We start from the raw sequence: 15,718 nt of genomic DNA, 5'->3' as shown, positions 1-15,718 counted from the left end.
AGCAGTGTCCTTTGTCTTTGCAGAAATTAGGCAGCCCTAAGTTCCTAGGGAGGGCTAATTGAAGGTTGTGACTCTTTGTTATTCTGAAAAAAAATCTGTTGTGTTCTCATTGAGAAAGAAGCTGAAGATGACTAAAGACCAGCTGGAAAAGTTCAAAAGAGTTCTTTTCATCACAGCCTTAATGGCTGTGGTGTCAGGGTTTGGGGACAAAGCATTTGGGAGTGTAGTTATCAGCTGTCAGACACCTGTTGTATGGATTTATGACACCGGTTACGACTTTAATTTGTTTCCAATGAGAATAGCTCCTTGAGCCTCATAGATGACAGAATCTCTTAGAAAAACAAAGAATGACGTGGAAGTGAAATTTTGTCAGTTTTTTAGGTTGTTTAAATTCATCCAAAATTTCACATTCAGTAAGCTGTGGCTATTATTATTAAAAGGGTCAACACTGATTATCCCTATACTTTGAGCTTTTAGGGGAATTTACATGGTAGGTAACCTGTAACGTGTAATAAATAACATGTCTTTACATTCTTCTTCTGTGGACTAGTTTTTGAGACTTTATTGAATTTGTTACAGTATTGTTCCTGTTCTGTTTTGCGGGGTTTTTTTTTTTGTTGTTGTTGTTGTTTTGGCCACGAGGCATGTGGGATCTTCACTCCCCAACCAGGGATCGAACCTGCACCCCCTGCATTGGAAGGCGAGGTCTTAACCACTGGGCCTCCAGGGAAGTCCTTTTACATTCTTTAGATGAAGTACAGAGTTCCATGTGCAAGACTGATTTTATTTTTTTTTTACCTTAAATCTTTTAATGTTGCAGAATTTCATTCCTTTGAACTAAAACTAGGAGCTGCATCAAAATGAACTTATGTGCAAGGTCAATTTTAATAATCAGAGTTACACTTAAGTTCAGCTTAGCTGTTCAGATCCTTATAGCACTTCTGCACAATAAGTAGTGCCTAAAATTTTGCAGATTCTGAGATGCAATATGATTCCCGTATGTAGAAATCAAAAGAGTTATGTAGTAGTTAATTCTATTCAAAGTGAAGCTTTATACACTAACATTCTAGCCTCTAGTAAGATATCTACAAAAATCCTCAATGTAGAGTGAACGCCGAGCATTTAAAACAGTTACCTGGATTGAGTCTCGATCTTGTGAAGCAAAGTTTCTCAGTGTTTCTTTTGAATTTTATTTCAAATAAAAGCTGAAAGTGGTGGACATATGAAGTCCTTGGCAAACTTTTTCAGCTGTCTGTCACTTGAAACCCCTGATTAACCAGTAACCTGGCACTCTGATCCTTCCAGGACATAAACACCAACCAGAAAATAAGCTTTATAAATCTGTTAAGTAGAGGTGAAATTGGCCATCCCTAAGACCATCTCTGCTGCTTTATAATGCAACAGAAGGGTTAAACAGGGCTTTTGTCATCAATAACCTCTGGAGGTCTGCTCCAGACAAATCCAAATTCCAGTAATTCACATTCATAGGTAATCATTTAAAATCTTTACATAGTGTTCAGAGAAGTATGCAAGACACTTTAAAAGAGTGCTATTAAAAATAATTTTATTTAGGAAATTCCCTGGTGGTCCTGTGATTAGGACTTGGTACTTCATTGCCAAGGCCCCCGTTTCGATTCCTCATTAGGGAACTAAGATCCCGCAAGCAGCATGGCACAGTCAAAAAAAGATTGTTTTAACTAATTTTTGTTGTTGTTTTAAAAAGATACAGTGCTAAAAAGGATATGTTACATTTATATAGGATATTTATATTGCCCGATAAATGAAGTATTTCTGAACTTCTTTCAACCAAGATGTTAAAGTGTCTAATTCATTAAATCAGCATTTTTCTAACTGTAAGCAGAATGAACTCCCCGCTCTCCTGGGTCATGGGTTACAATGGGAGGAGACAGAGTGAACAAACAAAAACGAAAGCATAAATGGGATACGAGGTTGTGGAAAGCACTGTAAGGAAAAATTACCCAAAATAAAGGTGCTAGAAAATGCTGGGTTTTTTATTGGTATTTGCCGTTTCATACTGAATGTCAAGAAAAGGCCTCATTGACTTGAGATTCTTAAAACATACAATATTTAGAAAAAGGGTAATATTTTCCTGAATATTTGAGGAAAGAGTTAGAATCAGATCTTAAAATTAGCTAAAAATGATTAAAGAGAAATGGTATGTTTAATGATCTCATTCTTAAACATAGGGGAAAGAAACCGTCAGGAAGAAAGTGTACAGAACTATAATAAAATTCATTTGTTGAACACATTAAACCCAAGAGTTACTGAATAGGTCAGACATGATTAATCACAGTCAAGTCAAACTGTAGTGTGTGTTTTATTTTTCTCTTCTTGTAAGCTGAGAACTTTTAAGAAATAAGGAATAAAACAGGAGTTGCAAAGTACCCATTTTATAACTGAATATCGTATTTACTCCATAGGCCTTTTATCGATCGTCAAGGAAGAAGTCGGTAGACCTCCCAGTGTCCCTGCCATTACGCTGGCTTTGGACGCTAGCAGGATGAATTTGACCAGGGCCTGTGCTGGGGTGGGGGGTGGGGGGATTCGGGTAGAATAAGCATGAAGATAAAGAACTACAGTTACCCTGATTGAAGATACAGAAGAAGTGCACACAGCATGCTAAGCCAGGCTTCCTGAGCTGGTGATTTGGCCTTAAACAAATTAAGGAGGAGTAGGGTGTCGAAAAATTGATGCTTTTGAACTGTGGTGTTGGAGAAGACTCTTGAGAGTCCCTTGGACTGCAAGGAGATCCAACCAGTCCATCCTAAAGGAGATCAGTCCTGGGTGTTCATTGGAAGGACTGATGCTGAAGCTGAAACTCCAATACTCTGGCCACCTGATGAGAAGAGCTGACTCATTTGAAAAGACCCTGATGCTGGGAAAGAGACTGAGGGCAGGAGGAGAAGGGGGCAACAGAGGATGAGATGGTTGGATGGCATCACCGACTCGATGGGCATGAGTTTGAGTAAACTCCGGGAGTTGGTGATGGACAGGAAGGCCTGGCATGCAGGGATTCATGGGGTCGCAAAGAGTCGGACACGACTGAGCGACTGAACTGAACTGAGGAAGCTATAGGTATTCTGAGCAGAAGACTTCCCACATGCAAAAATCACTCATCAAGTTCAGAAAACAATGAGAAGTTGGGTATGAATGGATGTTCCTCCCCGTGGAGAAGCGATGGGACGTGAAGGTATTCAGATGGACTGTCTGGCTTGGTATAACTGGACAAGAACTTGGGAAGAAAGTCTAGGACTTGATGGAGCCACAATCTGAATGAGTGGGAAGTGCAGCATAAACTTGCTTCAAGTAATAATGAGAAATCAGAAAGCTGTTAGGTATTAACTTATGTTATTAAATATGTTATTCTATTCTTGTTGGGTATCTATGACTTTCTAGAAGAAATGTTCTCAGTAATAGAACATAAAGGCAATACTGTAAAAAAGTATTTCTAAAGATAGTAAGACCAGGTCTTGGTTTTAGTAAAAGAATGAATGGCCACTCTCAGTCTCTGACGAAAATGAGCACAATTAGGAAATGTGTACAATTAAACAGTAGGAGAGGATATCCACTAAATTGCAAAACTGCCCAAAACTATTGACAGATGAACAGCTGCAGAATTACTGAGATGAGAGGTCTAGAATGATGACAGGAGGCTTCATGGAGGAGATGGTAAAGGGAGACTTTGAGTAGAAAGTTCAAGCAGAAGAATGATGGGGACATCATCACTGTAGGCAGGAGAGTAGAACTGACAAGAAGAGTCAAGGTGACAAATCCACGGAGCAGCAAGACTCTTGGCTAAACCTCAGAGTAAGCAGTTTAGAGGCAAATGGAATAAGACAGGGCAGGGAAAACCAGAAATCTGCCAAGACGGCCTCATGGCTTGATGTGTGCAGCAGCTGTAGGGAGATGGGGCAAAGGAGAACTGAGGATTTAAGGCAGATTAAGAGTCAGGCAGTGGGTGAGCTGGGTGGATTGAGCAGGCGTGGTACATCGCAAGGAGCGAGCGAACTTTTGTCGAAGGAGGCTACATTTGTATCACACTGTAATGCATGCATATAAGGCTTATCTCACTTGACCCAGGCATCAATTAACATTACCCTCATTTGACTCTCCAGATGAGGAAATAGAGGTCTAGGAAAGAAACTTGCTCAAAACCAAACAGCAGATAGAAGTGAAGTGGGCTGTGGACTCCAGGTTGGGGAGCACCCAGCCTGTGCCGCAACCCCCTCCAGAACAGAACATGTCTAGGACATGGCAGGCACAATAAGTTAAGAACAGAATGTGGAAGGAACTCCTATTCTCCAGTCTATTTATCTTATAGATTAAAACTTAAACTAAAAGTTGAAACATCTTCAACCCCACCCATCCAAACACCAAGCAGCTCCCTATTTGTAACATCTCATGTTACATCCCTGCATTGACAAGCATCAATATTGTTTCTGTATTTTAAGTGTTTTAAGTATTTCAACAAAAATTTCATATTTTTTTGTTTAATGGCTGAATTCTCTTTCATTGATTTTTTTTTCTTTTTTTTTTTCTTTCATTGATTTTTATATACCAGAAAAATAATAAATTCTAAGATTTTCGATTTGGAGGCTATTACAGAATGTATTGCAATGCACACAGTCCCTTACAAATATATTTTTGCTTCTCCCACAGAAGGACTTACGAGATCAAATGGTATGAACATTTTTTTGTCTCTTACATACATTGCCATGTAGCCGTCTAAACGGCCGGTGCTAATTTACGACTTAAACAGCAATAAACAAGAAAAACAATTTCCTTACGTAATCTCAGCTCTAATGGGTGTTCTCTTTCATCTTTAGCACATGTCAATTCAAAGCTCAAAGATGCTGCAATTAAAAAATAAAATTTTCCAGCGAAGATGAACATTTGTTTCACGTGTCTGTTCACTCGCTATATTTCTCCATGTGCAGATTTTTTTCTCCATGTGCAGTCTATTAAAGCCTTGATGTTTTCCTGTCTCATTTCTTTCTCTCTAGCATAGCCCTGTGTGAACTCAGAAGGAAAGAAACTGGAATTAAAATTGCGCCTCTAGCTGTGTTTAGTATTTGGGCCTTTTCCCACCCTTTTACAGAAAGACTTAAAAGCAATTATTGATGCCTTTGTTTATAAACCTCAACTTACTCTGAAATAATTGGTGTAGATCAAAGGAAATAGAAGGATACATGCATAGTGATCAGCTGATAACCACGTCTCTTTTCTTTTACCTAGCAGAGCAGCTTTCACATTATAGAGATCACACACAAGGTTTATTTTCCCCGCATAGGAAGCCAGCTCCATTTTGGGGGGATGGTGGGAGGAGAAAGCCTTATCTCCAGAGTAGAATGAAATCAATGAAAGGAGCTGTCTGTTTGCTCTAAGGAATGGAGTGGACTCTAGTGGGGAAGGGAGGCGGAGAAGGGATATTTGTTTTTCCTTAAGTGGTTATAATTAAAGCCTTCCACCCAATTGCTCAGTGAACCAGAAAAAGCTATTTGTGAAGCTGTGTGTGTGTGTAACACCACAAAAACGACTTGCAGCTTTCTTTTTGGTAAAACTTGCTCTCTAGCGGCACCTTGTGGGGACTGAGTCATCCTTCAGCTTGAATATTTGATTTTGTGAAGAAACAGAATTGCTTTTGGTAGTCCTGGGCTCCTTCCTAGTAATCCATTTCCCCTGCTAAAGACTAAGGCATTTTGTGAAGATTTATGTCAGCTATTGTGTGTCTTCATGACAGGTGGTGGACAGTAAGCTGGTTTTCCTTGGATATATACTAGATTGTGAATCAAGCCAAGTAACTAGAGGGATTCCTAATGTTACGCCATTTGAGTTGTCTTTGGAATGTCTAAGGTCATTCATTAAAGAGAGCGCTAATCTGAGGCTTTACACTTTTTGTTTTCCAGGTGGAAACAAATTAACCAAGCAGCATTTTCGTCTGAACTGGGCATGGATCTCCTTTGAAAAGGAATATTACTTGATCAATGAGGACTCCAAATTTCTAGATGTTGTGCTTAAGCGTAGAGGTTATTTGGGAGAGACTTCCTTTATAAGTAAGTTTAATTTGCACTTCTGTCCCCATATCCCTTTTTCTATCAAAAGTTCATGATTTTACAATAATTAAAAAATGTTTCATTTTTCTGGTCTAGCTTTAAAGCTTAGGGAGAGACTGACAATTAAAGGCTCTTTAAACTGCTAATGAAACATGCCAAAAGTTTTGTGTTGAGGCTAAATCAAAGAAACAAAGGCTGAAAAATAAGGAATATGTAATCAAAATATATATCTCTTCAAAATTTCTACCTACATTTGATGTTGCCCTGGTACAAATTAACAACAAAATGTCCATAATCACTCATACGTGAAAATAATTTAAATGTCACTAGATCTTAGCAGGTTGTTTAGTCGCTCAGTCATGTCCGACTCTTTGCAACCCCATGGACTGTAGCCTGCCAGGCTCCTCTGTCCACGGGATTTCCCAGGCAAGAATACTGGAGTGGGTTGCCATTTCCTTCTCCAAAATCTTAGGATAGGCTCAAGCAAATCTGTAATTTATAAGATAAATGTCTGCTGAAATATCAAATTATGAAAGCTAGTTTGATAATAAGTAAACAAAAAACCTACTTGGTGACTTGTTAGGCATTGAAGCATAATTTACTATCTGTTGCATTCAAATGTTCTGGCAGGTCGCTAAAAGTTTCAAGAATCCTAACACTACATACAAGTGCTACATAAAAGATATATGTTGTGACTTTTCTTCAGAATCAACAAAAAGGTGTTAAATATCCATCACTTTTTGTTGCTTTACCCTTTTATGTAAAACTGAGAGTCAGAAACATGCATAAACTTTTTTTATGAGCTCTCATCTCACGCTCAATTTCATGCAAGCGTAAAATAGAGAAAAGTAGGTATATTTGTAATTTTAAGCAGCCATTTTTTCGGCACAAAATATTTGACATCTTAGTGAAAAGTGATTGCACCCCAGGCAGTTATATTATTTGTTGGTAGCCTGTGTTATATAGGGGCTTCTCTGGTCTCTCAGTGGTGAAAAATCCACCTGCTAATGCAAGAGATGCAGGTTCAATCCCTGGGTGGGGAAGATCCCTTGGAAAAGGAAATGGCAACCCACTCCAATATTCTTGCCTGGAGAATCCCATGGACAGAGGAGTCTGGCGGGCTACAGTCCATGGGGTCACAAAAGAGTCAGACATGATTTAGTGACTAAACAAGAATAGCACTGTTATACAGACATCTAGGCTCATAGAGTTTTCATGGGGTGAAATAGCTTTCATTGAGAGTATCAACTAAAGTAAGAATCTAGGGAAATGTTGGCAAAATAAAAAAGCTGATAACCCTGTGTTTGTTTCCAAAATGATTATTTGAAATTTTACTGGTCCACAAAATTAAAAAACCTGAAACAGTAGAACCATATCAATGCACGTGCACACGCACAGACACACATACACACACACAAGCCCACACATATACATTCCACACCCCAAGCTTTTGCCAGGACCACTGTCCCCACCCACCTGCCATGATTACTCCTGATGCCTGGCTGCAGTATATTAATTACCCCTCATTTCAAAAATGCTTTTTGTTGTTTTAATTTTAGAGGAGGGTTTTTCACACCCTGCTTCGCCAGTTCCTCAGGATTGTTCTAGCTTCAGGAGAACTGGTCGACCCTTAGGCCCATCCCATCCCCCATTGCTTTTAGCACATGCCTCTTTGTAGACAGTCATGTACAGCCTGCGTTTAACCTTCTAGAGCACAGTGAATGCTCTTATTGCCCTCAAAGAACTATGCTGTTTCTGTGCACACACAATGTGACCTTCAAATCAGAAATCTGATTGATTCTGTCTTACATAGTCAGTGAGAGATGTGCCTCAACTCTGCTTTGTACTTGAAAATAGAGCAGAGAAGTTGCAGGGGAAATAATAACTGAAAAATAGAGCATCTTAGCGATTCTTCACCAAGTTTTCATCTATTTGCATGTTACCTAAATTCCCACTCCTAGTGTGTGAATTTAATTATTCACTCACTTAGTCACTTGATAGGAATGGGAAAGTTAATAGTTGAAAAATATTTTTTCAACTATCTTTTCAGGGACTTCCCTCAAGGTCTGGTGGTTAAGACTTCACTGCCCAATGCAGAGGGTGTGGATCCATCTCTGGTCGGGGAGCTGAAATCAAACGTAAAGCAGAAGCAATGTTATTACAAATTCAGTAAAGACTTTAAAAATGGCCCTCATCAAACAAAATATTAAAAAAAAACACACACACCTATCTTTTCAGGTTTTTCTCTCCATTGCACTTTTAAGCTGGATGCTAAAATATGGAATGAGTGCTCTTTTTGTCTCCTGCAGTTATTTTTTCAATGAACCAGTATTTCCTTCTAGTATGAAAATCACTCACAATCCTATAAAGGCTCTATCGCTCTACCTGGTTAACCTCATCAGGTTACTCAGTAACCTGCGGTGATGGAAAGTTGGAAAGACTTCTGTGCATGGCCCTCACTCATCAATCATTGAAGATGGTAATAGAATTTACATTAGGACTAGAATGGAAAAGTCAGGTTAATGTGAAGGGTCATCCCATAGAAGTTCTACAATGGATATTTTTTCATAGAACTGTTTCCCTACAACCTCCAATTTCATGTATGGACATTTAGAATTGGATAGTTTTATTATAGCTAATGGGGCTTCCCAGGCAACTCAGTGATAAAGAATCCACTTACCAATGCAGGAGACTCGGGTTTGATCTCTGGGTAGGGAAGATCCCCCCAGAGGAGGAAATGGCCACCAACTCCAGTATTCTTGCCTAGAGAATCTCATGGACAGAGGAGCCTGGTGGGCTACAGTCCATGGGGGTCACAAAGAGTCAGACACAATTGAGAAGCTGAGCATGCATGCATTATAGCTAAAGACAGGATGTTACTTACCTACAGGCACACAGTTAATAAATCATGAGTTTTATACATATATTTTTCCAGAGATAATTATTCATTTTACAACCATAATAACCCAGTAATAAATTAAATCTGTGTTTGCATTTCACAAAAGAAATTCAATTTCAAACATATAATTGCTTCCAGTTATCAAACATTTACCTAATACAAGCTATTCAGCCAAGCACATTAAGTACTTTACCCATCGCTTTTTACACTTTACAATCCTTTATTTCCTAACTCAACTAGTATTTTCTTGAGTGCTTGGTAAGTGCTAGACACTGTGTTAGAAAATGGACTATGAGGTAATGACTATAACGTTGTTTAGTCACTAAGTCATGTCTGATTCTTTTGGAACCCCATGGACGGTAGCCCACTAGTCTCCTCTGTCCATGGGATTTCCCAGGCAAGAATATTGGAGTGGGTTGCCATTTCCTTCTCCAGGGCATCTTCCCAACCCAAGGATTGAAGTGGCAGGTGGATTCTTTACCACCGAGCTACCTGAGTTTCCTGTAATGAGTCATTGAGTTATTATTATGGGCCAGGCCTAGTTCTGAATACCTTACATTGTCAGCCCCCCTGGAAGAGGGTCATTGCACCCTCCATTATCCAGGTAAGGAAACAGAAGGGTTACCATGTTCTCAAAGTTACACAGCTGCTAAGGGGCAGCGGTGAGATTTGGTTCCAAGCCTGACTGTCTTAATTACCACCCTGTAGGGCTTCTTAAATCCTCCCCATGATCCCATAGCCTCTGTGTGTATGAGGAAGGACTGAAATCTAACCTCTCATTCCAAAGTGCGTGCTAAGTCACTTCAGTCATGTCTGATCTTTGTGACCCCATGGACTGTAGCCCACCAGGCTCCTCTGTCCATGGGATTTCCCAGACAAGAATATTGGAGTGGGTTGCCATTCCCTTCGCCAGGGGATCTTCTTGCCCCAGGGATCGAACCTGTGTCTCTTACATCTCCTGCATTGACAAGCAGGTTCTTTACCACTAGCGCCACCTGGGAAGCCCAAAGTGCCTTACTTAACCTCCATGCCATTTTTCCACACCACAGGAAGAGATGCAATTGTAACTTTATTCAGTAAATCAGAGTAATATTTTTTTTAATAATTATCTTTGAAAAAAAGGAACATCAATTTAAGTCTAATTTGTAAGCTTTTACTTTCCAGAATTCTTCTTGCCCCATATAATAATATTTCTGTAGTAGGTATGGTTTACCAGCTGAGTATTTGTATCTCCAAGTAGGAGCAAAATTTTTGAACATTGACTATGTGACTGTTTTGTCTATTGCATTCAAGTGTGGACCATCTCCTCTACAATCTATACACCATTTCTTCATCCTTTATTAAAGTTAGGCACCTCTGTCTAGGGCCTCATGGAGGTATGATGTATTTAGTATGTGTCTACCCACCCATGTGAGTCTTATGCACATTACATGGGGAATCCTCTTAAAATGATTCTGATTAAGTAAGTTTGGGATATGGCTTGAAATTCTGAATTTCTAATGAGTGCCCAGATCTTGCTCAAGCTGCTGACCGATGGACCACACTTTAAGTAACAAGGTAGACTAGCCCTGTGTTTAGAGTGGATCCTATGTGTTAATTATGAAAAGAGAATCTTTATTTTTACTCCAAGCAAGTTAAATATTCCATCTGGCTCTTAGTCAACCTTTTAAAAAAGATGACATGCCTTTCATTGTTTTCTCATGTTTGAGAAACATGTCAAACAGTTTAAGATGACAATCTTTTCCACAAAATAGAAATCTATCTCTCTTCATTTAATAAATCAAAGATATTGTCTGTTTATACTTCACATCCAATTGAAAATCTCTTATAAAATCCACCAGAAAAGTTCTGGGTGTTTTTGGCAGCGACAACTGAGATTTGCTTTTGCAATTTATTTTTTATTAGGTTGGATGGCTTAATTATCAATTAGAAGGATGACTAGTTGGAGCTAGTGGACATTCCTTGTGTTATACAGAATCCTTCTGGTTTTTCACTGCCTTTTGAATCTCTGGGGAAATAATGCATTGCTGATGAAACAAAACAAAATAGAAAAGTGGGCAGTAGCTATCAGAGGTGAAATAATAGATTCTTTTGCGGGTCGTACCACTGGGAATAAATGGGTCAGTGAGCCGCGTGTGTGCTGGAGCCTCAAAGAGAATGATTCCTTTCATCATCACCTTGGCAGTAAATTGTGGTGGATCTAAGACGTGTTGACAGCCACTTTGTGTGTTCTAGGAACCAGAGAGCTAACAGGAAGCCTGAAATGCTCAACAAGATATGTAGTGCTGGAATTCCTGGTTCTGGGCCCCTTTTTTGTTGCCATTCAATAAATTATGCTTTACCTCTTATTGAATGATAGGCAATATTTCTGAGATCTATAAGAAGTGATATATTCAGGCTGGGAAGACCCAGAGGAATCAGGTGGAGAGGGGGGTGGGTGGGGGAATTGGGATGGGGAATATGTGTAACTCTATGGCTGATTCATATCAATGTTTGACAAAACCCACTGGAAAAAAAAAATAAAATAAAATATCTAGCTGCAAAAAAAAAAAAAAAAAAGAAGTGATATATTCAGATGAAGAAATATCATTCAAATTGTTCTTGCATAAGCACCACACAGACAGAGATTTTATCTGTTTTGTCTCGTGCATAGTAGGCACTGTATGTATATTGGTGGTTGAACGAATCTTACTTGGTCCAGTTTCATTTCTAGTTTGAAGAACAAAGGGACATTTTTTTCTGGAAACAAGATAATTTTTTCAATTAAGTGAGAAGTGATGCAAAGAATTTATTTTCAGACTTTTTAATTCCAGTAGGCTCAAATTTTTTTTTTCTTTTTTTAAATCTGTCTTTCTACCAACTTCTCTGAAATGGCCAGTGTTTAAAGGAATATATTTGAAAATTATTCTATTAACTTGAATTATTAAGAGGTTCTAGTTCAGTGCCCAAAGATAGAACAAGTACTAACTGTAATTTTGTAATTTTTCTGTGATGTTGAATTTGTTGACTCTTACTCATTGCTTTATAGATAATATATTTTATTATTTGAGTATGTGGCATAGTAATGGCAAATAAAGATCTTCTCATAATGTTCTTGGAGACTCAGAGATCTTTCAACCTTCCCAGCTAGTGGAAATTAACCTTGAGTGAACCCACAGAGTAAGCCAAACATACTGCTCACAAAAGTCGTATATATTTAGCTCTCCAGTTCTGTTCACTTGGCTTCATGGAATTCTGGAGTGCTCCACAAAGAAAAACCTGGCAATAGTCATGTTGACAAACAGTGAATCAGATTTTTTAAGGGTTCTAATGTTGAGTGAATATTATAAATGTTTATTATTATGCTTGGTCATTTACAGCTCAGATTATCAAAGAATTCACTGACTCACAGAATCTCTTTTTGGCTTATATTTTCTAGTTAGAGAATTTTTCTCAAGTTTTTAAAATATGACACATACAATACAACCCATGCAAAAAAGCAAGTGCAAAGAGTTTTTAGATTATATGAATTTGTGGGTGTAAGACTGTTTCAGAGCATGAGCATCAGTTTCCTCTATCTCATTTTATAAGCAGTTCTAATACAAACTTAACTCAAAAATATATGACAGAGGGACTTCCCTAGGGGTCCAGTAGCTAAGACTCTGTGCTCCCCCTGCAGGAAGCCTGGGTTCAATCCCTAGTTAGGGAACTAGATCCCACATACCTCAACTAAAATTCCTGTTTGCCACAACTAAGACCTGGAGCAGCCAAATAAGTATTTTTTTAGAAAGAATATGTGAAAGAACCATACTGGGGCCACAGTAGAACAGAAATCATGGACTGTTAATACCTACAGCAAGGCACTTAAAATTATCCATTTCATGGAATCAAAGCAGGATTTACTTTGCACCGCAGGATATCCTAACACAGAACGTTAACAAGGAAAACCTTAATAACCCAACTGAAAATGAAACTATGGATGTTGTGTTTTTGTGAAGGTATTGGCACAAGAGATGGGACTGCACAGAAAGACAAGGACTTCAAGGGCAAAGCGCAGAAACAAGTGCAGTTCAACCCAGGCCAGACCCGGGCCACGTGGAGAGCACGGATTCTGCGCGACGGGGAGCACGAGCAGTCCGAGACCTTCCAGGTGGTCCTCTCAGAGCCTGTGCTGGCTGCCCTGGAGTTCCCCGCAGTGACCACAGTGGAGATCGTAGACCCCGGAGATGGTAAGAGCAGCCGTCACCTCACTCGTGTTGTCGCTGTTGGATTTTTATGAAAAGCATTTTGCAAAGGAGGTGTTTACATGTACTGTTTGGATTTCCATAACGCAGACCTTTCTAGATGAATGGTTCAGCATTCCTAGATATGCTGCTGGATTAGGGAACTCAAAAATGAAAGAAGAGAAGCTCTACTTTTTTTTAAGTCAGTGAACTACGAGTATGCATAGGATTATCAACATGTTCTTTCTCATTATCATTCTATCTTAGAACCAACATCACTGATCTCATTTTTCTAGAATTATTTCATGACTTTGTTGTTGTTGTTGTTTAGTTGCTCAGTCATGTCCGACTCTTTGTGACCCCGTGGACCACAGCACACCAGGCCTCCGTGTCCTTCACTATCTCCAGAGTTTGCCCAGGTTCATGTCCGTTGCATTGGTGATGCCATCCAGCCATCTCATCCTCTGATGCCCTCTTCGCCTTCTGCTCTCAATCTTTCCCAGCATCAGAGACTTTTTAAAGTCTTTTTAATGTCGTTTAAACAAATACTTTAAGGATTAGACGGTTTGGGGATTAATTTTTTCTCCATATAACACTTAATTATTCAAATTTCTTCATATCTTCATCAGTCAAAACTTTTCATCCTGCTGTATGTTTCCATATTTCTTACATAACCGCCAACCCACCCCCACTCTATGGTGAAAAATGTCTTGAATCATTGCTTCTAATTTCTATGAGATCACGTTTTCTTGTCATTGCACAGCCTTGGCTGATGTTGGTTAAAATGAACCTCCCTGCTTTTGAGTGTAATTTGACCTTCCCTTCCCCTGTCACACGCCTACAGTCCTGACTTGTCTCAGTGCAGCCAAGAAGAAAAAAAAAAGATTGAATTGGCTTTTTGAGGGCTGGCATTTATACAAAACTTGGAGAGACTCCGCTAAAGCTGAAATCCTGTCAGAAGACAGACGTGACTTTCTTTTAAACTGCCAGCCTACTTTACTTCATCAGCCAGAAAACTCTTAAATGTTCTGTGAAGATACAATCTACTGAGTACATGAAATGGAGACGTGTGTGGAAATCTCTGGGTTTAACAACAGAGCATAATTAAGGAGAGAGGATAGGAGAACTGGAGCTCTGGCTCTGTTTGTTTAACATCTTTGTCCTTAGTTGAAAATGAAGTTCAGTTATGTTTATCATTTCCATTAAAGAACAGTTAACAATTTAATTACACTTAATTTTATCTGCATTATCTAGGAATAAACAATTAAATTTTCTTTTAGTCCTGAGTTTTGGGTAAGTTTTGGGTAAGCTAGCATAATAAAGCTTCTCTCTTTGGAACAAGCCTATGACAGCTTTACTACATATAAACTGGCCCATTAGTTAGAGCTTGTTTGAAGCCATTGCTTGGTGTTTGCCCATTGGTATAATTGCCATACTTGACCTTAAGGAATAAGACACTTAAATTCATGTGCTTTCCTATTTATAAGCCCAGTGTAACACAGAATACTCTCTACTCATATTAAGTCTGAGAAGTGGGATTTTAATAATACACACACACACACAAACACACACACATGCATACTCTTTATATAATCTTAAAGGCTACCAAATAAAAACTTGCCATAATTTCATCTTAAGTAATGGTCATCTAAGTTGTCTTGGCATTTTCTGGATGAAGTTCAGCCCCATTCATTCCAGGCCATGATCATCCCTGTGATGACTCACAAATGTTCTGATACAGCAAATGCCTGGTATGTTCCATGTCTGGTCAAAGACCAGTGGTCTTGAAATGACAAGACCTGGCTTTGATTCCCAACTCTACCATCTCTAGTTGCCTGACCTTAATCAAGTCAAACAGCTTTTATTAATATTTTGCTTCCCGATGAACAAAAAAGAAAAATTACTCTCTTGCCACAATTCTTATGAAAGAGTTCCGTAAAAACAAGAAGCGCAACACAAATGTGGTTGTTATTTCTCTTATCATAAATATAATGTCAGATTTCATATTCACAGATTAAGCAATCTTTTTTCTTTCCACAAAGGATTGCTTTCCTAACCATTTCAAAAGTTCAGTTGTTTCTTTCTACTCTCTCTTATAACTCTTCACCTATAAATTCACTAGCTCTAGGAACCATTGTGTCTATAAGTTCTCTTGTTGCATATTAATTCTAGGACATGTCATGATACTATTTTTGCATGTATTAAAAATGTATCCAACTCACACTGGTGCTAAGTGCAGCACTCTGTATTGGGGATGCAAAGATAATAGGATAAATCCCCTCTGTCAAAGAGCATATGGAGTAATGGGAAATAGAGATCTATATATAAGTGATGGCAACAGAGTGTGATGTAGTAGAACAAAGAATGATGTAGAACAGCAAAGAATGTGCCTTATGGGAGCAAGAAGGGGAGAACAGCAGCTCTGCTTTGTCTTAGGCCGGGAACTGCTTTTACTTATTAGCCATTTAACATTATATAAACACACGCAAGTACACTTTTGCCAGTTCTTTACTTACCCATAACTGATACTGATAGTGATCATA

The 15,718-nt window shown here is 38.8% G+C and overlaps 1 protein-coding gene across 1 annotated transcript in view; it reads left to right on the top strand.

Annotated features, from left to right (window-relative positions):
• FREM2 (FRAS1 related extracellular matrix 2) overlaps nt 1-15,718 on the top strand; it is a 158,620-nt gene that overhangs the window by 66,297 nt on the left and 76,605 nt on the right. The window contains exons 3-4 of the mRNA XM_065902066.1: nt 5,928-6,074; nt 12,951-13,181. Of these exons, the coding sequence (XP_065758138.1) occupies nt 5,928-6,074; nt 12,951-13,181 (378 nt within the window). The remainder of the gene's footprint in view (nt 1-5,927; nt 6,075-12,950; nt 13,182-15,718) is intronic.

This window comes from Muntiacus reevesi, chromosome 11 (genome assembly GCF_963930625.1).
Source record: "Muntiacus reevesi chromosome 11, mMunRee1.1, whole genome shotgun sequence".
Classification (NCBI taxonomy): domain Eukaryota; kingdom Metazoa; phylum Chordata; class Mammalia; order Artiodactyla; family Cervidae; genus Muntiacus; species Muntiacus reevesi.
The sequence above is the reverse complement of the archived record's forward strand: the minus strand, read 5'-3'. Positions and strand labels throughout refer to the sequence as shown.